At 44.3% G+C, this 25,516-nt stretch overlaps 1 protein-coding gene across 12 annotated transcripts in view; it reads left to right on the top strand.

Annotated features, from left to right (window-relative positions):
* st3gal3a (ST3 beta-galactoside alpha-2,3-sialyltransferase 3a) overlaps positions 1–25,112 on the top strand; it is a 523,890-nt gene extending 498,778 nt beyond the window's left edge. For all 12 annotated transcript variants that reach the window (XM_078218767.1, XM_078218753.1, XM_078218760.1 and 9 more), the window contains one exon: positions 23,589–25,112. In XM_078218767.1, the coding sequence (XP_078074893.1) occupies positions 23,589–23,678 (90 nt within the window). In that variant the 3' untranslated portion in view covers positions 23,679–25,112. The remainder of the gene's footprint in view (positions 1–23,588) is intronic.
* Positions 25,113–25,516: the final 404 nt, after the last annotated feature.

Genomic DNA, 25,516 nt, shown 5'->3' with positions numbered 1-25,516 from the left:
ATATGATTTCAATGTGTATGGTTATTTGTTTACACAACTTAATGTCCATTTAAAGGATTAACTTGCTTTCAGATGAGAACAGTTGTTTTTGCACTATCAGTGGCAACCTTTTGAATGAGAGATTTATTACATTAATTCCCATTTCTATTGCATGGCTCCAAGGGACTGTACATAGCAGAGCCAGGGTTAATGAGTATGGATACATAGAAACATAGAAGATAGGAGAGGAGGAGGCCATTTGGCCCTTCGAGCCTGTTCCGCCATTCATCACGATTATGGCTGATTGTCCAACCCAATAGCCTAATCCTGCTTTGCCCCATAATCTTTGATCCCATTCGCCCCAAGTGCTATATCCAGTCACCTCTTGAATACATTCAATGTTTTGGCATTAACTACTTCCTGTGGTAATGAATTCCACAGGCTCACCATTCTTTGGGTGAAGAAATGTCTCTTCATCTCCGTCCTAAATGGTCTACCCTGAATCCTCAGACTGTGACCCCTGGTTCTGGACTCCCCCACCATCGGGAACATCCTCCCTGCATCAACCCTGTCTAGCCCTGTTAGATTTTTCTAAGTCTCTTTGAGATCCCCCCCCCTCATTCGTCTGAACTCCAGCAAAAGCAATCCTAACCTAATCAATCTCTCCTCATACATCAGCCACATGGGGGGACATGGAAGGAGCACCGAGGATCTGAGGGGACATGGAAGTGGCGTGGGGGTTCTGAGGATGCATGTGATGCAGTGGGGGAATCCAAGGAAGCATGGAGGATCTCTGGGGGCGTGGAGGTGGCATGAGGTTCTGAGAGGACATAGAGGAGGTTGCATTGGTGATCATAAGTAGCAGGGGGGCTGATGGAGGGTGTGGGGGGTGCGGTGGGTGAGGCGAAGGATTCTGTTTAGGAGATCCTTTAAATTATGCTGTGAGAGAGAGCTGGTCTACCCTGAATCCTCAGACTGTCTAGTCCTGTTTGGGCTGCTTGTCTGAGAACTGAGGCAGGCCTTCTAACCAAGCCATACTTTGCACCAGCACTCCACCGCAGCTCACAAACTGAACTGCAAACCTAAACCCTGAGAAAACAAAAGTCCCAGGCAAAGTCACACTTGGGTCACATGTGCAGTTCAGAAGCCGCAAAAATGTGCAAGTCACATTTTCTTGAATGCACACAAAAATCCGAGCCCATAAATGGAAGTAAATGCCCCCCTTCCCACACCCACCCATCCAATCACCATTCCCATTTTATGTATGTGGCAACATTCTGCTGGAGCATATTGACAGGGACCTGAATATAGTCTTCCACTCTCACTTGAAATGGTACGGCACAACTACAGTGATATAAGGAGAGAGGGAAAATAAAATAGTTCAAATTTTCACCAAAATCTTCCGTCCTGGTCCGTGGCTGGGATTCTCCAGGGCCGCTGAAAGTGAATGGAGTTTTGGCTGGCAAGCCAAGTTCTCCATTCCCGTTTGCAGCAGGACGAGCACAAACGAGATTGGAGAATCTTGGAGAACCAGGCGGCACAGTGCCATAGTGGTTAGCACTGCTGTCTCACAGCACCAGGGACCCGGGTTCAATTCCGGCCTCAGCGCACTGCCTGTGTGGAGTTTGCACTTTCTCCCCGTTGTCTGCATGGATTTCCTCCGAGTGCTCCGGTTTCCTCCCACATTCCAAAGGTGTGCAGGTTAGGTGGATTGGCCATGCTAAATTGACCCCAGTGCCAGGGGGATTAGCAGGATAAATGTGTGGGGTAATGGGAATAGAGCCTGGGTGGGATGTGGTCGGTACAGACTCGATGGGCCAAATGGCCGCCTTCTGTACTGTAGGGATTCTACGATTCTATGAATCCCACCCTTTATGGTTTAATAAATCATGAGAATGTTTGTCACATTCTTTTAGTTCCAAATAAATGTTGTGATTGATGAGCAGGAAAACCTTTTGAGCATTTTTATTTTCCTCGGTGGCAGCACTCTCACCTCTAAGTCAGAAGCTTACGGGTATAGGTCTCACTCCAAATATTTGAACATACAATCTGTAGTTCATTGTAGTATTGAAGGAGCGGATTGTTGGATGTGCTGTCTTATAATAAGATGTCAAACCAAGTCCTTCTCGAACGCATATGAAAAATCCTGTGGCACTTTTTGAAGGGCTGGGGTGGTTTCCTCTGATGTCCTGGCAAACATCCATTTATAAAAAAAAGGCAAGGAAACAAAATATATTAAAATGATGACGATCTTTCAAAAGTAACTAATTGGCTGTAAAGCACATTAATAATAAAAGGCACAATATGAATGCAAATTATTTGTTTTCCTTCGTTCTCCTTCCTCTTTCTTGCTCTCTTTCTCCACAGTAATATTATCTTTCAGACTTATTTCAGTTTGGAGCCCCAGACACATTTTGAAAAGTTTAGATTCCACCTTACAACTGTTTTAAAAAGCCATTAGTTTTCTGTTCGTTATTCTAAATATTGAAAAATAATCAGAAATGAGAACTCACTGAACCATAGACTGAGGTAATCTGAGTTTTGGCTTTTGCAGTGGTATCATATGATGAATACAATGAATGAAATCTCTCATGTCTGTGACATCTGTGGCTCGAGAAATACGCACAAGGGAGGAAACTTAATAAGAATTCAAAATCGTGTAGGACCTATATTGCAACATTCCAAAAGCCATTGAATTGAACTGAGATGCAAATCTTCACTGCCCTTCAAGGCATCTGTCAGTTTAAATGATTTTATGCACTTTATTTTGCAAATAAATTGCACCTCCGAGTTGATTTGTTTTCCTAATATGGACAGAATATTCTCAAACTTTAGTCATTAGAAAATCAATGTTTTTAACTATTAAATCATGGATCTTCATTGCATGAATCTTCATTGCAGTTAGTAAGAACATAAGAAATAGCAGCAAGAGTAGACAATATGGTGCATTGAGCCAGCTCCACCATTCAATACAATCATGGCTAATATTCATAGAACATAGAACAGTACAGCACAGAACAGGCCCTTCGGCCCACGATGTTGTGCCGAGCTTTATCTGAAACCAAGATCAATCTATCCCACTCCCTATCATCCTGGTGTGCTCCATGTGCCTATCCAATAACCGCTTAAATGTTCCTAAAGTGTCTGACTCCACTATCACTGCAGGCAGTCCATTCCACCCCCCAACCACTCTCTGCGTAAAGAACCTACCTCTGATATCCTTCCTATATCTCCCACCATGAACCCTATAGTTATGCCCCCTTGTAATAGCTCCATCCACCCGAGGAAATAGTCTTTGAACGTTCACTCTATCTATCCCCTTCATCATTTTATAAACCTCCATTAAGTCTCCCCTCAGCCTCCTCCGCTCCAGAGAGAACAGCCCTAGCTCCCTCAACCTTTCCTCATAAGACCTACCCTCCAAACCAGGCAGCATCCTGGTAAATCTCCTCTGCACTCTTTCCAGCGCTTCCACATCCTTCTTATAGTGAGGTGACCAGAACTGCACACAATATTCCAAACGTGGTCTCACCAAGGTCCTGTACAGTTGCAGCATAACCCCACGGCTCTTAAACTCCAACCCCCTGTTAATAAAAGCTAACACACTATAGGCCTTCTTCACAGCTCTATCCACTTGAGTGGCAACCTTTGGAAATCTGTGGATATAGACCCCAAGATCTCTCTGTTCCTCCACAGTCTTCAGAACCCTACCTTTGACCCTGTAAGGAGGGTAGTGCTAATTGGGGACTCTACGGTGAGGGGGTCAGATAGGCGTTTTTGCAGACACAGACGGGACTCTCGGATGGTGGTTTGCCTCCCTGGTGCAGGGGTCCGGGATGTCTCTGGTCGAGTCCCAGAAATCCTGAAGGGGGAGGGAGAGGAGCCGAAGGTCGTGATGCATATAGGTACTGCTGACATAGGTAGGAAGAGGGAAGGGGTCATGAAAAGAGAATATAGGGAGTTAGGTAGACAGCTGAGAAAGAGGAATGCAAAGGTAGTAATCTCGGGATTGCTGCCTGTGCCGCGGGAGAGTGAGAACAGGAATCGGTGGAGAATGAATGCGTGGCTGAGGGACTGGAGCAAGGGACAAGGATTTGGGTACTTGGATCATTGGGACCTCTTTAGGGGCAGGTGTGACCTGTTTAAAAAAGACGGGTGGCACTTGAATCCCAGGGGGACCAATATCCTGGCGGGAAGGTTGGCTAAGGCTACTGGAGAGACTTTAAACTAGAAAGGTTGGGGGGAGGGAATCGAAATGAGGGGACTGAGAGCGAGGAGGTTAGCTCGCAAATAGATAAGGAATGTAAACAGGGTAAGAGGGAGGTTAGACGAGTGATGGAGAAGGGAAGTGCTCAGGCTGAAGGTCTGAGATGTGTCTATTTTAATGCCAGGAGTGTAGTGAATAAAGTGGATGAGCTTAGAGCGTGGATTGCTGCTTCGAATTGTGATGTGGTGGCCATTACGGAGACTTGGATGTCTCAGGGACAGGACTGGGTGCTTCAGGTGCCGGGTTTTAGATGTTTCAGGAAGGACAGGGAGGGAGGCAAGAGAGGGGGGGGAGTGGCACTGTTGATCAGGGAAAGTGTCACGGCTGTAGAGAAGGTGGACGCCGTGGAGGGATTGACTACGGAGTCTCTGTGGGTGGAGGTTAGGAACAGGAAGGGGTCGGTAACGTTGCTGGGTGTTTTCTATAGGCCGCCCAATAGTAACAGAGATGTTGAGGAGCAGATGGGGAAACAGATCCTGGAGAGATGTAGGAATAACAGAGTTGTCGTGATGGGAGATTTTAATTTCCCAAACATAGATTGGAATATCCCTAGGGCTAGGGGTTTGGATGGAGAGGAGTTTGTTAGGTGTGTCCAGGAGAGTTTCCTGACACAGTATGTGGATAAGCCTACTAGAGGAGAGGCTGTACTTGATCTGGTGCTGGCTAATGAACCTGGACAGGTGGAGGATCTCTCGGTGGGTGAGCATCTTGGGGATAGCGATCATAATTCTATCTCCTTCACGATAGCATTGGAAAGAGATAGGATCAGGCAGGCTAGGAAAGTGTTTCTCTGGAGTAAAGGGAAATACAGTGTCATCAGGGAGGAAATTAGACGGGTAAATTGGAAGGAGGCATTCTTGGGGAAAAGTACCGAAGGAAAGTGGAGGATTTTCAAGGAATGTTTGTCTGGAGCTCTGCATGACAACGTTCCGATGAGACAGGGGGGTGTTGGTAGGGTACGGGAACCGTGGTGCACAAAGGTTGTGATGAACCTGGTGAATAAGAAAAGAGAGGCGTACAGAAGGTTCAGAGAGCTAGGAGGTGTTAAGGATTTAGAGGAGTATACGGGATGTAGGAAGGAGCTTAAGAAGGAAATTAGGAGAGCGAGAAGGGGTCATGAGAAGGCCTTGGCGGGTAAGATTAAGGAGAATCCCAAGGCTTTCTACAAATATGTCAAGAGTAAAAGGATGAGATGTGAAGGCATAGGACCCTTAAAAGGTGAAGGGGGAAAAGTTTGTGCGGAACCGTTAGAAATGGCGGAGCTGCTTAATGAATACTTTACCTCGGTATTCACGGTGGAAAGGGATCTGGGTGGTTGTACTGCTGGTTTGCGGTGGACAGAAAGGATCGAGCATGTGGACATAAAGAAAGAGGATGTGTTGGAACTATTGAATGGCATCAAGGTTGGTAAGTCGCCGGGACCGGATGGGATGTACCCCAGGTTACTGTGGGAGGCGAGGGAGGAGATTGCGGAGCCTTTGGCGATGATCTTTGCATCGTGGATGGAGACGGGAGAGGTTCCGGAGGATTGGAGGATTGCAGATGTGGTCCCTATATTCAAGAAAGGGAACAGGGACAGCCCGGGAAATTACCGACCGGTGAGTCTAACCTCAGTGGTTGGTAAGTTGATGGAGAGGATCCTGAGAGACAGGATTTATGATCATCTAGAGAAGTTTAGTATGATCAAAAGTAGTCAGCACGGCTTTGTCAAGGGCAGGTCGTGCCTTACGAGCCTGGTTGAGTTCTTTGAAAATGTGACCAAACACATTGACGAAGGAAGAGCGGTGGATGTGGTCTATATGGACTTCAGCAAGGCGTTCGATAAGGTCCCCCATGCAAGACTTCTTGAGAAAGTGAGAGGGCATGGGATCCAAGGGGCTGTTGCCTTGTGGATCCAGAACTGGCTTGCCTGCAGAAGGCAGAGAGTGGCTGTGGAGGGGTCTTTCTCTGCATGGAGGTCAGTGACCAGTGGAGTGCCCCAGGGATCTGTTCTGGGACCCTTGCTGTTTGTCATTTTCATAAATGACCTGGATGAGGAAGTGGAGGGATGGGTTGGTAAGTTTGCTGACGACACCAAGGTAGGTGGTGTTGTGGATAGTTTGGAGGGATGTCAGAAGTTGCAGCGAGACATAGATAGAATGCAAGACTGGGCGGAGAAGTGGCAGATGGACTTCAACCCGGATAAGTGTGTGGTGATCCATTTTGGCAGATCCAATGGGATGAAGCAGCAGTATAATATGAAGGGTACCATTCTTAGCAGTGTAGAGGATCAGAAGGACCTTGGGGTCCGGGTCCATAGGACTCTTAAATCGGCCTCGCAGGTGGAGGATGCGGTCAAGAAGGCGTACGGCGTACTGGCCTTCATTAATCGAGGGATTGAGTTTAGGAGTCGGGAGATAATGCTGCAGCTTTATAGGACCCTGGTTAGACCCCACTTGGAGTACTGCGCGCAGTTCTGGTCACCTCATTACAGGAAAGATGTTGAAGCCATTGAAAGGGTGCAGAGGAGATTTACAAGGATGTTGCCTGGATTGGGGGGCATGCCTTATGAGGATAGGTTGAGGGAGCTTGGTCTCTTCTCCCTGGAGAGACGAAGGATGAGAGGTGACCTGATAGAGGTTTACAAGATGTTGAGAGGTCTGGATAAGGTGGACTCTCAGAGGCTATTTCCAAGGGCTGAAATGGTTGCTACGAGAGGACACAGGTTTAAGGTGCTGGGGGGTAGGTACAGAGGAGATGTCAGGGGTAAGTTTTTCACTCAGAGGGTGGTGGGTGAGTGGAATCGGCTGACGTCGGTGGTGGTGGAGGCAAACTCGTTGGGGTCTTTTAAGAGACTTCTGGATGAGTACATGGGATTTAATGGGATTGAGGGCTATAGATAGGCCTAGAGGTGGGGATGTGATCGGCGCAACTTGTGGGCCGAAGGGCCTGTTTGTGCTGTGGCTTTCTATGTTCTATGTAATCCACATTTAAATTAGTCCTACCAAAATGAATCACCTCACATTTATCAGGGTTAAACTCCATTTGCCATTTTTCAGCCCAGTTTTGCATCCTATCTATGTCTCTTTGCAGCCTACAACAGCCCTCCACCTCATCCACTACTCCACCAATCTTGGTGTCATCAGCAAATTTACTGATCCACCCTGCAGCCCCCTCCTCTAAGTCATTAATAAAAATCACAAAGAGCAGAGGACCAAGCACCGATCCCTGTGGCACTCCGCTAGCAACCTGCCTCCAATCCGAAAATTTTCCATCCACCAGCACCCTCTGTCTTCGATCAGATAGCCAGTTACCTATCCAATCGGCCAACTTTCCCTCTATCCCATACCTCCTCACTTTCATTATAAGCCGACCATGGGGGACCTTATCAAATGCAGCTTTACCTCCACTTTCCTGCCCACTCCTCGTATCTGTTGATTCTCCGAGACACCAAATATCTGCCTATCTTGACCTCCGATACAATCAGCAATGGAGCATCCACAACCGACTAGGGTAGAGAATTCAAAGGTTTAACATTTCATTGTGTGAAACAATTTCTCCTAATTTGTGTTCTAAATGCCCCCCCCCCCACCACCACCACCACCACCACCACCACACACGCACACACACACACCAACCCCTCTCCACTTATCCTGATATCCTGAGACTGTGCCCTCCAGCTGGAGGAAATAATCTCTCATCTTGTCAAACCCCATCAGAATCGTGTATGTGTCAGTGGGATAACCCCTCAATCTTCTAAACTGCAGAGAGTACAGACCCAATTTACTCAGCTCTCACTACAGGACAAGACTCTCACCCTGGGGCCAATCTAATGAACATTTGCTGTACCACCTCCAAAGCAAGTATGACCTTCCTTAAATATGGAGACCAAAACTGCACACACAAAGTTAGCATCCAGGTACAGCAAGTAACTGGAAAGGCAAATGGCATTTTGGTCTTTCTTGTAAGGGGATTGAAGTACAAGAATTAAGAAGTCTTGCCATGATTGTACAGGACTTTTGTGAGACTACATCTGAAGTACTGTCTGTGTCCTTGTGCGAATACATCCCCATGTTCCTCTGAACATCAGCATTTACAATTTTCATAGCTTTTGAAAACTATTCTGCCTTTCTACTCTTATGACTAAAGTGAATTGGGGCTGCAGGGTGGCACTGTGTTTAGCACTGCTGCCTCACAGTGCCAGGGATCCAGGTTGGATTCCGGCCTTGGGTGATTGTCTCTGTGGAGTTTGCACATTCTCCCCGCGTCTGCGTGGGTTTTCTCCAGCTGCTCTGAGTTCCTCCCACACTCCAAAGGTGTGCAGGTTAGGTGGATTGGCCGTGCTAAATTTCCCTTCAATGTCCAAAGATGAGTAGGTTAGGGGGATTAGTGGGGTTACACGGATAGGGCAGGGGGTGGGCCTGGGTAAGATGCGCTGTCGGAGAGTCGGTGTAGACTCGATGGGCCTCCTTCTGCACTGTACAGATTCGATGATTCTGTGAGTGCCTTCATACTTGCCTATCTTCCACCTTGTTGCCCACCTCATTTAATCTATCTCTTTGAGTTCTCTTTGCAGTTTGCATGCCCACCTAGCTTTGTATTGTCAACAACTTAGACACATTCCTCTTGGTCTCTTCATCTAAGTGTTCTTGCCTTGCCCTCCTGTGATGCACCTGCCTATATTTTGTTGTTTAAACACAACAGGGGGCTGATCTTACCCAAAAAATTCGAATTGCTGAATGAGCGTGAAAACAGGAGAGGATCGTGCTGTTTGTTTGAGCAAGTTAAATATCACATCTTACCTCACTGTGTGGAAAAAATGAAGCAAGATCTGTTTCCCACCAGGAGCGGGTGGGGCCTAAGCACACCCGAAAGCTTGAAGCAGATTTCGCCATTGCGCATGCACAAATCTGTGCAATAGCGCAGAATAGAGAGATCTGTCAGTCGCCATCCCTCAGCTACTGCTGGCCTCTGCAGCCGATTCCCCCCCCCCCCCCCCGCCCCCCCCCCCCCCCCACCCCACTACTGCTGCGGCTGATTACCACTCTCCCCTGCACGGACTAATCGATAGGTGGTTGCAGAGTGTGCAGTGTCTCCCCAGTGGGCACTGCCAGTGTGCCAGGCTGGCAGTGTCAATGAAGAAGTAAACCAAGTATCACCTTCTGGATGTCACTATTCATATGCTAAATGGGGGTTAATTTGGATTACGAAAAGCGTGAATTCCTACCTGTTAGTTTTAGACAAAATTGTGTGTTTTTAGTCCTTAACTAAACGTGTTTGCTCTGTGCATCTAGGCTGGAAGCAGTGACACTAAATTATGTGAATCCACTGTGAACAAGCAATCAGGAGTTAGTTAAATGTGTGAAATATTGTCAGGCATTTAAATTCAGCTGATTGCTAACCAAATGGCTGTAAATTTGGGTGTTAGTTGGGGTGGGGCGTGAAAGCCAGCCCGACAGATAGGTGTTGCAAACCTTTGCAAAGACTCAGCAAGAGAATGCAAACAATTTCAAAGATTGATATTCACTACCCTGTCTCAGGCACAAAGGGAGGACGAATGGCTGAATATAGCTTAAAGCAGGCAGTACCATTCAGCCACCATAGTCCTCAATGTTGCAAATTCTCATTCCCAGTGAAAAGCAGAGGAACATCCACAGCTCACTGATCATTGATAAAACCCTGCAACAAACCAGGGTTTCTTCCCACAGGGTTCAAAAGAGTGGTAGGTTAAATGTCACATATTTGTAACAAAAAGCAAACACCGAGACAGCAATGTGCCGATTCAAGCAAACTAATTTCGCATATTAGACAGTAGAAGAAATAAACGCTTGAGTATTGCACTCAGTGCTTGGAGACGATTCTCCCAGCAACGCAGCGAGCGGGGAGACATCAGCGGAGGTCATATAGTGAGCTTCCCGCTGGGTGCCATGGCCTCTGTGCATCTCCAACTGCCTGAATTCCAGTGTCGTCAGCTCCGTGCCAGAAATTGGTGCGAAGCTGAATAAATTATTGAAATCAGCATTTAAATATTATTAGCAGGCCCGAGTCTTAAGTCTCCGGCCCGCTAGCGTCTCTCTCCCCCCCCCCCCCCCGCCCCCCACCAGGAGTGTTTCACTCCAACGGGGTTTACCACAGCTCCCTGCTGGAGTGAAAGGAGGCCATGGAGGCCCCCTAGGAGGTTGGGGAAAGGGGGAGGTGCCCCCTGGGCATTGCCAGCCTGGCCCCCTCACACTGCCAAAGGGGCAAAGTGGCAATGTCCAAGGGGCACTTTGGAGCTGTCCACCGGGCAGTGCCAAGGGAGCAGGGCCAGAGGGGGGTGGGGCCTGTGGGGGGGGGGGGGGGGGTATCAGTTGAGGTGGGAGTGGTGTCCCACCGCCAGTCTGCACTTTGCATCAGTGACAGAGGGAGGGAGACCAGCAATTGGATTGGCCATTGGCGTGGGGGGGGGGGGGGGGGGGGGGGTTGCGGTGGCGGGTCAGCCTGTTGGGGAGGGGGTGGAGGGCTGGGACTGTCGGGGTGGGGGGAGGATCGGGACTGCCATGATTGGGGGGAGGTGGGGTGATTGAAGCGGGCTGGGGGGGCCAGCGGGGGAGGGGGGCTCAGCGCTATACTGCTGGTCTCTCCAGCGGGAATAGACTCCACCCACAGATTTTTAGCGTGATTCACACTAGGGCACTCTGCAGTGTACAGAGTGTGGGAGATTCATTTTGAAAATCCCGCTGAAGAAACCAGCGGGATTTACTCCAGTTTTTACGCGAATTCGGCACTTCGAATTTTTTTGGGAGAATTCCACCCCTTGTCTGTCATTGATTGCATTGTTGAAGGAAAGCAGTAGCAGTAGATAAAAGTTGAAGACCTGAATTTGAAATTAAAGGTAAAAGGGTTTGGGGAACAAAGAAAAGTACAGCACAGGAACAGGCCCTTCAAACCTCCAAGCCTGTGCCGATCATGATGCCCTAACCAAACTAAAAAAAAACCTTCTGCCCTTACTCGGTCTGTGTCCCTCTATTCCCTCCCTTTTCATGTGCCCATCCAGATGAAAAGTGATGGCCCAAGTTTCCCAGTTTAGTTACGGTTGGCTAAAAAGTGAAAGTATTGTGCGCAATTTCTATTTCTACGTTATAATTATTCAATGTTGTTGTGCAATGTTTGATATATGGAAGGACGAATGGATGAATACAGGGCCAAAAACTCTTGGAACCTTTGGAGAAGTTCAATAGGTTTTTTTTCAACCTAATATCCTTTGAAGAGGTAAAGTAGAGAGGGCACAGTGGGTGGGCGCAAAACCCTCTGATACAGTCTGGCCTAGCTAGCTAATTTCTCTCTGGCATTTTCCATGCGTTTACCATCATGGTCATTGAACTGCCTTAGAGTAAAATTCTGGAGTATGCAGCAATTAATTATTCTTGGAAAAAAAATTTTTTTAAACTGGAAATCTGAAATAAAGGGTCAAAAAAAAAATTCAATCAGCATTTGCAAAGGAAAAGGATGGATGATTGTTTTGGGGCACACCTCATTTGAACTTAAAACTAAGAGATAAACATACATTTTTGTAAAGTTGGAAAAGACAGAGAAAAGAAGAACGGGAGAAATACAGCTGCTCCAAACATGGAGCGGGATTGAAGGTTGTAAAATGGCACTAATGAAGTGATTAAAAAAATTAAATTTTTAAAAACTTGCAAATAATTAAGATGCTAAATAGAGTTAGGAGAGGTCCACACAAACAAAGAATTGAAAAATTGGGTAAGTTCATTTCTGCTCTTGTTCTCCCTCTTCCTTTATAAAAAGTGCCAATGACACTGAAGGCAATCACCATTAATGAGAACGTTATGTGTGCACAAACTGATTAACTTTGCTGCAGTTTGCCTTATTCCTGGCATGCACGAATCTGTTTCAATCAAATGCCTATTTCACATCGTCAAGGTTAAAAAATCACAAGTTCTGCCTGCCCCACCCCTCCACAAGCAAAAAAGCCAAAAGTACTTACAGAACAACAGTGCCACACAGTCTATAGCAGCCCGATAGCGCGTTCGTGACATATTCAGCGAGTGGAAAATTGTGCAAACTCACAGACCCCTGGAATTGCTGCTCTGAATCACATAATTAGTGCTTGCATAATGCTATATGCCAAGAGTCAGTTCTAGCTGGGCTTGTAAGTTATAAATGTTGCACAATTAAATTATGTGTCCTTTTTTTAAATTAATTTTGGAAAAGTCATGTTGTGACACAAGGTCTTTGTTTCTTATCTAAGTGACAAACCTACACACATGCTCAAAAATAGTTGTATGATAGCCTAGTTGGAAATCCATTACAACTCCTTAAGTAACATGTATCGCGGTGAGCAGTAAGATGTGATAGATATTGCTTGCAAATTAATCCTTCAAACTCCTGTATTGCCACTTATATCATAGTGATTTACTTGTGGCTACTTGTGACTACTTTTGTATAAGAATTATTCTTCAGTTTCTCCCTAGGGTTGTTCGATATATGTTGGTCTATTTCCAGTGCTTTGCTCAAGGGAACATTTGTCATGTGTGAATTAGACAGTAAGTAGCAATATCTTATCCAGACCTCCTCTGATTGCCACAATTCTCAGCAGGGGCTGCTGAATACAGGATGAGGAGTGACACAATCTATTTATTCCCCAATCATAGCACAGGAAGGAAAATTATATGTCCTGTACAACCATCCTGGCTGAGAGCATCTAATTCGACACCAACCTCAGCTTTTCCTGCCTGTGACTCACTTTCGCACTGAGCAATGCACTTACTGGCTGAACAATGAGGAAGAATAGAGAAAAAATGCTGAAAAATCTCAGCAGGTCTGACAGCATCCGTGGGGAGTGATAAGACCTTTTGGGTCATCCAGACTTGAAACGTTAGCTCCATTCTCTCCCTCCAGATGCTGTCAGACCTGCTGAGATTTTTCAGCATTTTCTGTCTTTGTTTCAGCAGTAATTTGCTTTTATTTTAATGAAGAAGAATAATTTAGTTGCACAAATTAATTTGGAATTCTCAAAGGTTTAGATTAAGTTGGTGACGATCTTTATTCAGGCCAAATAAGTTCTTCATGAAGCAGGGTTGAGGGCATTTGAGGGCAAACATTCCACCCTTGGTGGAATCCAGGGATGAAACTCTGATGCACTCTGTAGTAGCATTGCTGCTCCAGTGGATGACTGGCAGTTCTGACAGCTAAAAAAGCAACTGCTGCAACCTGATACTGAGACTGCAGTATAAAATGTTTGATCCTGTGATTTTATTTCCATACGAACAGATGAACGTGCCTACCTTCAAGGAGCCAAGCACCAGCTGCATTTCGGGACCTCTTAGCCTTTCCGTCATCTGTATCCCTGTCTTCACCAAAGACCCTACATTGGGGTCATGTTGCCAGAGAATAAGCTTGTTTACAAGCTTGAGTGATTTTCCTTCTCAGACAGAAATTAACCTCTTAATAATATGTTTGGAGTATAGAATTTCCTCGTAATCCGCAACAAATTATTTCTCCATAAACTTGCTGCAACATTGTAACAATTGTTAATCCTCTCAAAAATTACATAAAGTGTCGTCATGGACTGCACTGATGACTTTTTTAAAATTCAAAGCCGAAAGGCATGTGTGTAAAATTAACGTTAATATTCGTTAGTTAAAAAACAGGCACCAGAGAATTATTTCAGTGCTGTAATTAAATAAAGAGGTGCAGATTGTAGGTATAAACTAAACCAAACTGGGTCTGAGAAGGAAGAATAGGAAAAAATATATATTTTAGCATTGAAAAGTTTAAAGAGATTCACTCAAGTAAAATATATTTTAGTAGCTAAAGGTTTTGATACAATTCCTGGTGCCATTTAGCACATGAGAGTAATTTTAGCGCCTAATATTTGAAACTATAAACTGCCCACTTCATTTTCTGTTTTTTTTCCTCTTGTATATCAGATTACTTCATTTAAGGGTCTGAGTGAACTATCCTCATTTATGTGTTCACTTCATAAAACCATCAGCTCACTCTGGGACAGATTCACTTCAGACAATGTGCCAGATGGCAGTGGAATTGTTGCATTTTACTTAATGTTGCCTTAATGAATAAGAAATGAACTCCACGCAATTGCAGAGAAGAACTTCACCCAACAGTACAAACTCTACACAATTAGCCAAAAAAATACTGTGCTCAATAAACAGGAATTCCATCCAGTCACACACACACACACACACACACAGACAGTAACTCAAAACCTTTTGAATAAATTGGAACTTTGTGTAGTTACACAGTTTTTTTTGTAATGTCGCCACCGCCACTGCTCCCACTGAGGGAGGAGGGGGGGAAACTGAAGAACAATTCTTCTCAAAACAAAAGAGAAGTAGCCACAATTAAATCACTATGATGATAAGTGGCATTAGAAGAGTTTGAAAGGTTAATTTACAGCAATGTCACACCTTACTGCTGATCATGACAATTTTACTGTGAGCTTTGACGAAGGGTCATCCAGACTTGAAACGTTAGCTCTATTCTTTTCTCCACAGATGCTGTCAGACCTGCTGAGATTTTCCAACATTTTCTGTTTTTGTTTCAGATTCCAGCATTCGCAGTAATTTGCCTTTACAATTTTAATTTCAAGAGTTGTAATGGGTTTCCAACTAGATCACCATACAAATATTTTTGAACATTTGTGTAACATAAGAAAGGAAGATCTTCTGCCACAACATCACTGACAAGCATCTTTTTTTAAAAAAACTATAATCTGTAGGTTTTTCTTCAGAAGCTCAAACATTGTTAGGTGAACATTTTATGAATCCAATGTGACCCTAATGTAATTTCAGCTTCTTCTATTATTGCAAACTGCTGCAAATATTCAGCACAGTTCTCTCATTTTAACCAAGCTGCAGGATCTATTGACTCATGTAGACATGATTAGATTAGCAGAGGGCAAGATGGCTTTTTTTTTCCAATCTTAAAGTCATAATCCTGAAAAATTGGTGGAAGTTGTTAAGTTTACTGGGTGAGCCAGGATTTTGTCAGGGCAACTGGTGTCTCGCCCACCGGCTGGAGAACCGGCAGGGAACACCTGTCAGTTCTGTGGGTGATCCCAACAGCATCAAGTGCCCTCCCTTCAGACATTTTAATTGGCTACCTTTGGGCCTTCCCTGCAATTGAGGTCCCAGAAGCAGAAAGCTGCCAGTCGGTCAGAGGCTGACAGCTCCTCCTGCCTTCAGCGGCTGCTGGCGAAATTACATTCACCCAAGGAGCTGGCTTTCAGCAGTCACTCTGCCCATTGCTGGATCTCTTTGAGTGTCCCCCTGCCCCGCTCCCAAAGGAGGCATTAACAAACACAGCTGGACAGCTTCAGAAGGTGCAGGAGCCCCACGCCACTAGCAAATTGCAGTGGATTGGGGATAATCAGTGTCAATTGGCTCATTAATTGACATCCACCGCTGAGGAACTTTTTTTAACATCCTGAACTATATCAAATCCAGTTACCTATCAGAAGACCTAAAAATAGATGAATGGATGAAGAAAATGCCATCATCATGCCTGCTTCTTCTGCTGACCATTTCTAATCTACAGCAGTGAATCTCCGAGGAAACTGAAGCACTTTGCACAAATACTGTCTGATCCCCAAGTAGATCCTATGATATTTATCAGTCTGCAAATTTCCCCTTTATATTCCTAATTAACTGCTGACTCGGAATAACAATACCTCCCAGCATCACCACTCTTAATAGCACAGGAATAATTATGTTTACTGAGTATTTGATACCCAGAATTATGATCCTAAAAATTCCTACGCTAGCAATTATGCTGGGAGTTTTCCCCATGAGGACTTGTTGCTGATCCCACTGGCATATGTAGGGTCAGTAACTAAAGATTGACCCCCAGGCGAAGGGACACCATTGTAATATATCAGAGGTAGGAAACCTGCCCCCTACCCTGGGCTGGGTTTGAATCCACATCTGAGAAACTGAAAGGACATTATTCTAATCTGAATAACAAGTTTCTTTGTAAGTTACTTACAATCTGCTAAAAAATCAATTTACTAAGAATAAGGTCAAAAGGACTTTGAAAAATATGTTCGTGTTCAAGGTCAAGACTAATGAGTGATTTAAGTGTATACGTTCCCATTTAAGGCACAAATTCCACCTGTTCAGAAGTTTCATATTGTATCTGCCACAACCTATCATGTTCCAACATTGGCCCAAACGCAGGGCATAGATTAGTGACCCGCGTTACCGTGTAATTACTGTGTCAAGTGAGTTGCTGAGTGCTAGTCAGCGGTGGCATTTCTGCATTCCACTGATTAAATCCAGCAGATTAGTTTTCTATTATTTAGAATCATAGAAATCATAGAAACCCTACAGTGCAGAAGGAGGCCATTCGGCCCATCGAGTCTGCACCGACCACAATCCCACCCAGGCCCTACCCCCACATATGTACCCGCTAATCCCTCTAACCTACGCATCCCAGGACTCTAAGGGGCAATTTTTAACCTGGCCAATCAACCTAACCCGCACATCTTTGGACTGTGGGAGGAAACCGGAGCACCCGGAGTAAACCCATTTAAACACCCTCTAGTACAAATTCTGACTTTAAGGAGATGATGGAAAGGCAGTGCAGCAACAGTGAAAAGCGTAACTGATGTTTGATGTTCCACGAGCATCAATATATTGGACAAATAAAAGGTCATATGTTGTCGGCCTGGATTTCTGGCCTGCGAGTCACAAGCTCCAGTTGATGGTGGTTGACAGAAAAACACACCCAAGTCATTATAAACATGGTGACAGGCCACTTCAATTCACTTTGACTTTTATATTAAATATAGTTTGTTCAGGAGCAGAGGCCCTGATTTTACTGGCAAGACCACCCGAGGCTTGTAAGATTGCGCCCGAGGCCAACGGGGAATGCCGTTCTGCGAGCCTCACCCGCCCTGATTTTGGGGTGGCTGTGATTTGGGGTAAAATCAGGGCCAGAGTGTTCATTCAGGTGATTTAATATCATCGAATGGCGTGGAATGATTTGTCCTTGAATCTTCTCCATGTTAAGTCAAGAAATGCTTGGCTTTTGCTCAGTGCTCTCTCCTTCTCCGAATAGGCAACATTTGCACATTTAAGATTGGAACCCCATTACACATGGAATTAAAAGCTCAGAGCACAAATGCTTCTGATCCATGCTGTAATATATTTGAACTCCCAACACATTGTGACACCTCTTTGCTCTCATTCAACAGTGTTAGGCATACATACTCACTCAGAAAGTTAGAGGAATACAGAGTACTTAGAAGTGTTAGGATTGGAGGAAGCCACAGGGATGGGTTGGTTAATCAGAAAGTAAAGTTTATTTATTCATGTCACAAGTAGGCTTACATCAACACTGCAATGAAGTTACCGTGAAAATCCCTTAGTCGCCACACTCCAGAGCTTGTTCGGGTACACTGAGGGAGAATTTAATGTGGCCAATGCACTTAACCAGCAGGTCTTTCGGATTGTGGGAGGAAACTGGAGCACCCGGAGGAAACCCACACAGACAGGGAGAACATGCAGACTCCGCACAGACTGTGATCCAAGCCGGGAATCGAACCCAGGTCCCTGGCGCTGTGAGGCAGCAATGCTAACCACTGTGCCACCGTGCCACTCCTAAATACCTTATGTCAATGAGCTCAGAAATGATGACTGAGTGAAATTCGAAATGGGCAGCAAAGTTTGGGATGAGCTCAAGTTTATGGGAGTGAAGAATGGGGGCGTCAGGATTTCCTTCCCCTCCTCCCACCAGCGTCATAACTGAAGCAGCCTTGGCCACAAAAGGATCTCAATTATGGCGAAGGCCTTTCCCATCCCTCGTAAGGCAAATCAGAAAGTGCAGGAGGGTGGCGGCATGGCCACCGGTGAATTTTACAAACCCTCCCACCTGCAAATCCACCAGCAGGCGTCTGCAAAATTCTGCCCACAAGGCCAATAAGAGGACCATTGAAGAATCAAGTCTGAGGTGGGTGGGAAAAGCATGGATGTGGATTTCACCAGCAGATGGGCAGGTACAGAGATGTACAGTGTTATGCAGGTGGATATTGTAGGCATTCTTTGTGATGGGTAAAATATGCATCAATATGTGTGCGGTTGTATATGAATAAGAAACATAAAAGATATCAGCCATGAGTCTTGGAGGGGCCTCCAACCTCTCCCGCTTTGTCTTCCTCAGTTGTTTCCACATCCACAACCTCTACAACCTTCTCCTCATTAGAATTCAAGGATTGTAATTTTGGTAATTCCTCCTGCCCACTGCACCAACATCACATTATCCTATGATCGTCTTCTTCAGTTTTGTACTCGAAGGCAGATCCGACCCAAAGTGCCATGACCAACACAGTAGGGCAAGGAGGCAGGTCCTGAATGAACCCTTGCCGGAACAGAGATTGAACCCCATGATATAGGCACTAATCTGATCCACACCAGCCGTGCAGCCACCTAACCCCTTGCTGTGACACCATGCAATTTTCCATGTGTGTCATAATCCAGACCTATGAATAGTGATGGTAAAGGCTCCAATTTTCTTTCCTATGATCCGTGCACCAGCTTTACATCAGAGGACGAATTACTGATCCATTCTCGATTCTCACCTAGAATCAAGCAGAACTCTGTAGGGATCATTAGAGTAACCTGGAGGTTTTTTTTTCTCACTGAGAGTTTAGTTTATTTGAGTGGTAACAATAACAGCAACCATAACTTGCTAAGTAAAGCATCTCAAGACATTTCACAGCAGTGCTAGCAAAAATCTTACAATGGGCCACATAGGAGATATTAGGACAAATGTCCTAAAGAACAGGTCTTTGAAAGTTCTTGGGTGGGATTTACCGGCCGTGCTCGTCCCAAGGCCAGAAATTCCCGCCCGAGGTCAGTGGACCTTTGCATGGTCCGCCCCCGCCCGCTACGATTCCCATGGCGGGCAGGACGGGAAAATTCCACCCTCTATATCCAATCATTTCAATCATGAAAATAGTGCTTCAGTTGAAAAGCCCAGACAGCAGTTTTGTTTGTGAAGATTTATGTATCCGTGCCCTTTCTGTATACAAGAACACACGCACTTAGCAGCAAACTTGCAACAAAAGCCAATGGGGCAAAATGTTTCCTGACATTTACATGGATAGCATGCAAAAAACATGGTCGCAGGATCTCCGAATAGATTGAATTGTGGCTTTGTGAAGACGTGTTTCAGGAAGTCCTGACTGGATTAATTTATTTTCTATGGTTCTATGGTTCTATGGATGTTTACGCAGCTCTGAGTTTGAAGTTGAGATGCTAATAACCTACCAAGTGCGGTTGACGTGATTACCAGGGGTGTTTTACATCTGGAAGATTCCTGTAGACTAGTTTCTCACCTGCAGACAGGATCCTTTATTTTTATAATAAACATAGTCCAGAGAGGTGGCTAACTTAGGGCACTTGTTCTAGCTTGCTCTTAGGAATGGGCTTATAGAGCATTGATTTCAATCCATACACATTTCTGATCTGGGGGTTTCACCAAGGGGAACCTAGGACACTGGATTGGCAGGTTTATTAATATGTTCTTCCCCTACATAAAGCTTTTTTTGGGCTCCCCAATGCCTGAATAAGAAAATGCCTCGAGTTTGGTCTCGAGCCAGGAGTTTGCTAATTTAAACTTTGTGACCCTATCGGATTGTGTTGAGGTGCAATGATTGGTTTCTATCTGCTCAAGCAACAGATGGAAAAAGAAGCAAAATATATCATTACTTAGCCTACCCAAAAAGGTAGGCTTTGAGAAACAATGTAGAAAAGGAGAGGTGTAGAATCCCGAAGAAAGAAGGAAACTATTCAGCCCATCATGCCTCTTTGGAAGAGCAGTCCAATTAGTCCCACACACCAGCTTTCTCCCATAACCCTGCAAATTAGCCCTTGTCAAATCAATGTCCAAACTGCGCTGTGAAACTTACTTTGGAATCTGATTCCACCACGCTTTCAGGTCTTCCATTCCAGATCTTAATTTCGCTCTGTACGAAGGACTTTCTCCTTATTTCTCCTCTCGTTCTTCTGTTAAATGTATTAAATATGTAACTACTGGTTTCTGGCTCACTCACCAGAGAAAATAGTTTCTTCCTCCATGTACTATCAAAACCCTTCATAATATTGAATACCACTCTCTCCTTAAGCATCTTTGCTCTAAGGCAAACAATCCCACCTTCTCCAATCTCTCTACCTAGCTGGACCTCTCATCCTCTGGTATCATCCTGGTAAACCTTTTCTATACCCTCTCCAGGGCCTTGACACCTCTCCTAAGGTAGTAAGAAGGAATTCCAGAGGTTAGTGTTGAGGCAACTGAAGGCATGGCTGCTAGTGGGGTGGTGCAATTAAAAATTTCACCATGCACAAAATCTCATTTGTACTTAATTCTTCTTAAATCAGTCACTGATCCCGTTTGATTCCATGACACGCCTTTCTTTATTTTTAAGATCATTAGCATCTAAGCAATGAAATAGGCAATCCAATCTTTTCAGTTTGCACTATTGTATTAGTTCAAGGCTTGGTATGAACATTTTGCATCTTGTTCCAAATCCTGTTCATACTCCTAATCTTTCCTGACTCAGTAATTTATTCAACTTTCTTTAAATGCTTCAAAGAACACAGCAGCCCAAAGCAGGAGACTATTCTGTAAGTTAGTCACACTGAGCATGGAGATGATATTTAGGCATTGCAAAAAAAAAGATGTGCTACTGAAGCTCTTCGTTTTGCACTCATCAGGACAGCTACGCAAGATAAACCAACAATAAAGGGAACAACAATTTAAACTGCATGAGAAGAGAGTGCTAATTGGTTGAAAAGTGGACTCTGATTGGTAGATGCATTGCAATGGAGAATTCAGCAGACAACAGTTGATGTTAACTGCCAAGCTTTTGTTTCAAATTCAAATCAGGCAGGTCGACTCCCATTGATTTGACCTGATCGCAGAGATGTAAGTAATCTTGGGATGCTGGGGAAGCACATCTACTCTTCCTAGCCCAAAAGAAGTGCTGGAAAGGCACTCTTCATTTCCTTAAAGTTGTCTCCACCTCTCTTGAGTTGCCAGCTTTCTCAAGGCCCAGGAAACACTACAGCAAGTTTTAAATCTATAACGGAAGTTAAACGTGAAACTTTACGCTGCTTTATAATATTTACGTTGACAACTCACTTTCTGGGAGCAGATTGATTTCCCACTTCCTGTCCCGCCTCTGTTAAACCTGCAAGTGGATAGGTTGGAGTCAAGTTTGAGATTTTTAAAATTTCTACATCTGAACTGCCCCATCTCCTGTTTTAGGAAATTAAAGTTCCTCTCTTATTTGCTCACATAGACCCAGAATATGCATTTTTTGCACGTTGGTCTTGCTTTTCTGAATCACATCAGCCTCTTCAATAGCGCTTCCTTCAAAGGAATTGAGGAATCTCAAAACAAGACCTTTTCTGTGGAAGAAGCAGGAGTAAGGTTACAAGAACTTGTAATTCCAAAGTGCTATGCTAATATTTTTACTGTTCCCTTACATCCAACCTTGCTCCTTCTCTTTCCAACAATTTGGGTGATAGTTGTACCTTGCTTTGAGTGGGGGTGGGGAGAGACTTCAGATTCCTTTAGGGTTTAGTTGCTTTCAAAATGACATGTCTCATGAAGAAAGATTGGTTCATCAATCATCTATCTCAGATTCAATAATCCACTTCTTGAGACAGACAAGTACACAGTATTGCAGGATATTTTTGTGATGATTGTCCAGCCAGCTTGGTTTATCAGTAATACCTAGAATTGAGGAGTAGATTGTTCCCTGGGATTCGTCCGATTTTGCTCCTAATAGCCAGCAGTCAGTGTCCCCATCATTATAGTAATTATATCTTAACTGGCAATGAGAAATTCCACGGTGCTCTGCACTGATAAGCTTTTAATATTGAACTCCAAAAGTGTACCCAACCCACGGACAGAGGTCAGTACACCCTGGTTATTACCAATCTGTATTCTATATCAGCCAAACAGGCTTGGTTAGGTATCTCTAGCAACATAATCCAAATGCCAATCCCATCTGTAACATCACCCCTACCTTAGCTCATCTGCTGAAGCCCTCACTCTGACTTGTTACCTGTAGACATGACCTTTATTCTATCGCACTGCTGGCTGGCTTCCAATCTTTTATAAACTTGAGATTCAAAATCCTACTGCCTGCACCCTAACTCCCATCGAATCCATTACACCTGTGCTAGTCAACCGACCAGCAACACCACAATTTTAAAGTTCTCATCCTTATTTTCAGGTTCCTCATAGCCTCCCCCTCCTATCTTGGTAACCTCTTCAACCTTACAAGCCACTAATCTTCTCCGATTCTGCCCTCTTGCCCAACCCTGATTTCAATTGCTCCGCCACCAGTGACCCTATTTTCAGCTGCCCAGGCCCTCATCACGGGAATTTCCTCCATAAACCTTCTCCACGCCTCTACTTTCTCTTCACCTTGCTGACGCTCCTTGAAACCTCTTTTGGCCGTGTGCCATAGTAGCTTCTCATGTGGCTCAGTGTCAAATTGTGTTTGATAATCACTCCTGTGAAGCTCTGCGTGACCCTTCCGCTATGTCAAAGGTGCTAGATTAATGCAAATTGTTGTTGCGACTGGGGGCTTTCACGCAAGTCAAAACAACTGGAGGATTTAAAAAGCCTCAATGTGGAAATTGAATGACATTGGAAGAATAGGGAAGAGCATGACAAAGGTAGGTAATTTCAAAATATTTAACATTTCAGGAAAGAACGTTTAGAAATCCAAAGATGTGCGCCGGGATTCTCTGGCCTCCCAGCGGTGTTTTTCTTGACAGTGGGAGGTGGTATGCCATTGGCCAGTGGCGAGATCTTCTGGTCCCACCGCTGTCAATGGGATTTCCCATCGATTCCACTGCATGCTGCTGGGAAACCCACGGCAGGGGTGCACCATTGGCGGGACCAGAAGATCCCACCAGTGTGAAGAGCCAGAAGATCAGGCCCGCCAACTTTACACCTGATATTCCATAATTCTTCACTTTTTATATGCTTTTAAGTTAAATATAGTCACGTCACTGCCTTCGCAGCTCATTTTGAAAGTCTATTTACAGTTTAAAAAGAAGTTTATTTTCTTTTCATTAAATCTTTTGGTAAGGGATAAATTGGGCTTCAAGTTAAAGATTTGTTCTTTGTTATAAGGTATTTGGAGCTCATAGAAATCCTTGGATCCCAATGTAATTCAGTTGAAATGGAACATTTACTGGGAAATTGCTTTTCTGTATATATTTATCAGAATTTGACCATAAGCTAGAAGAAACATGTTCGTAATATTTGTTACCTTGCCTAAAGTATTAACTATTGATGTTTTCTTTTAATTTCATTCCAGTCTTGGACTCATAATATTGGAAAGGAAAAAGAGTTCCTTAGGAAATTGGTGAAGGGGCAAGTGATTACAGATTTGACAACTGGGATTTGAGGCAGCTTTACTCTGATTGCAAAATGAAATTGGGGCAACGAAGCAAACAACAAGAGTGGCCTGCGGACTCTCAAAACCTCAACTGAGGATGAGGATACAGCTGTACCAAACTAGCGGGAAGTCTGCACATCTGAACAAAACACTCACCTGTCATCTTGCATCAACACTATACTGAGGAGGGGGGGCGGGGGGGGGGGGGGGGGTGGGATTTCTGTGCAGTTACAACTCATTGCTCCACTTTAGTGTGAAATGAGGAAAGAAAGACACTAATAGACGTGCCATAATTACCTCTGGAGAGAGAAGTGCAACAGGATTGTTGAGGTATTTCTCTTTTATAGCTTGAATGTAAAGACTTTCTTAAGCTGTGTGAACAAACACTTTTACATTGTGTTTTATTCTCGTTTATTATCTCCTCTCCCAACCCCAAAATTCATGAGACTGGCTGTTCCGTCCCAGACTTGTCCATTATTGCTGCTATTCCTTTTTTTTGGGTGGAGGATTTTTTTAGAACTTTATCTTGAAGAAACAAAATTGTCGATACAGAACAGAAGCTGTGAAAGAGGTGAAATATGGACAACCTCTTTTGATTTGAAGAGCAGAAAATCATGTATTACTGGTAATATTTTGCTCTGTCAGTGCTGGCGAGTGCTGCTATCATTAGTGGGTACAACGGTCAGAAGAAAGTGCTCCTTCGAATGGCTTTAGTAACTGGAACTCCTAAACTTGAAACACAATTAAACTTTCGGCAAGTACACGCGCTTCCCAGTTTGGATATCTGCTTGTGAAGCATTTTTTTTTTATTGTTACAAGTAGATCATGTCAGAACAAAGGACAAGACATACAGACAACTGTTTCATGTGCTTGTATTGTGCCACAGTATTATCAATTTGAATTGCAGTGTTCCTGGTTCATGCCATGCCATGGTACAAACCCAGCTTTCAAGAGTTTGGAAGAACATTTCTCACATAGCTGAATCCACGTTTCTTGCAGGAATAGCAAGTAAACTACACGAGGTGGCGTTATCTCACCATCGTTCAACAAGCTTTGGCCAGGTGTCACCTTCGGCTCTTCTTCTTTTGGCAGAATATGATGGTTTTCGATTCTGAAAGACTTAGTGACTATGTTTTTGTTTAAATGTGTTTTCTTTCTTGTTCATTGAGTGAATCTTATTGGTATGGAGTAGATAGCTCTGAGCAAAAACAAAAGAGCAATCATTGTTTGTTCTGATACTAATATGACATGTTTTGGAATTATCCTTTTAAACACATTAGGGATTCATGTTGCCAGCTTGTCTATTTGCTGTGCCAGGTTTGACATGTAATTGATACTCACTCACCGGGGATTTGAGTGGAAAGTAACTTGGATTGCAGTCACCTATTTGGAAAAGCACTTTCCCTCCAGCCATTTAAAACATTTTTTTTATTGTTTAAACTCTCTCTTGTCTATTGTCTCATTTACCCTCAGTTGCATCCAAATGCATCATCTCTGAACTGGATAATTCTCAAACTTGCACCTTTCCCCACCCTTCTGAAAAAAGTACTGAGGAGGTGTTCATTACGAGACAAAACACAGTGCAGAATGCCATTAATGGCATAAATATTAAGTTGCAAAGCTGTGTGTTTCAATTAGACTTTGGAATTCGTCAGCCCTGCAATTCTAATTCAGGAAAACAAAGCAAGCTGTTCAATGGCTATTCTAGCTGATCTCACTCTTAGCTATAATGTAGTAAAATACATTGGGTAGCATGGTGGCACAGTGGTTAGCACTGCTGCCTCACAACACCAGGGACCCGGGTTCAATTCTGGCCTTGGGCCACTGTCTGTGTGGTGTTTGCACAT

This window comes from Mustelus asterias, chromosome 8 (genome assembly GCF_964213995.1).
Source record: "Mustelus asterias chromosome 8, sMusAst1.hap1.1, whole genome shotgun sequence".
Classification (NCBI taxonomy): Eukaryota; Metazoa; Chordata; class Chondrichthyes; order Carcharhiniformes; family Triakidae; genus Mustelus; species Mustelus asterias.
Note: the sequence above shows the minus strand (reverse complement) of the source record. Positions and strands in the feature narration are given on the sequence as shown.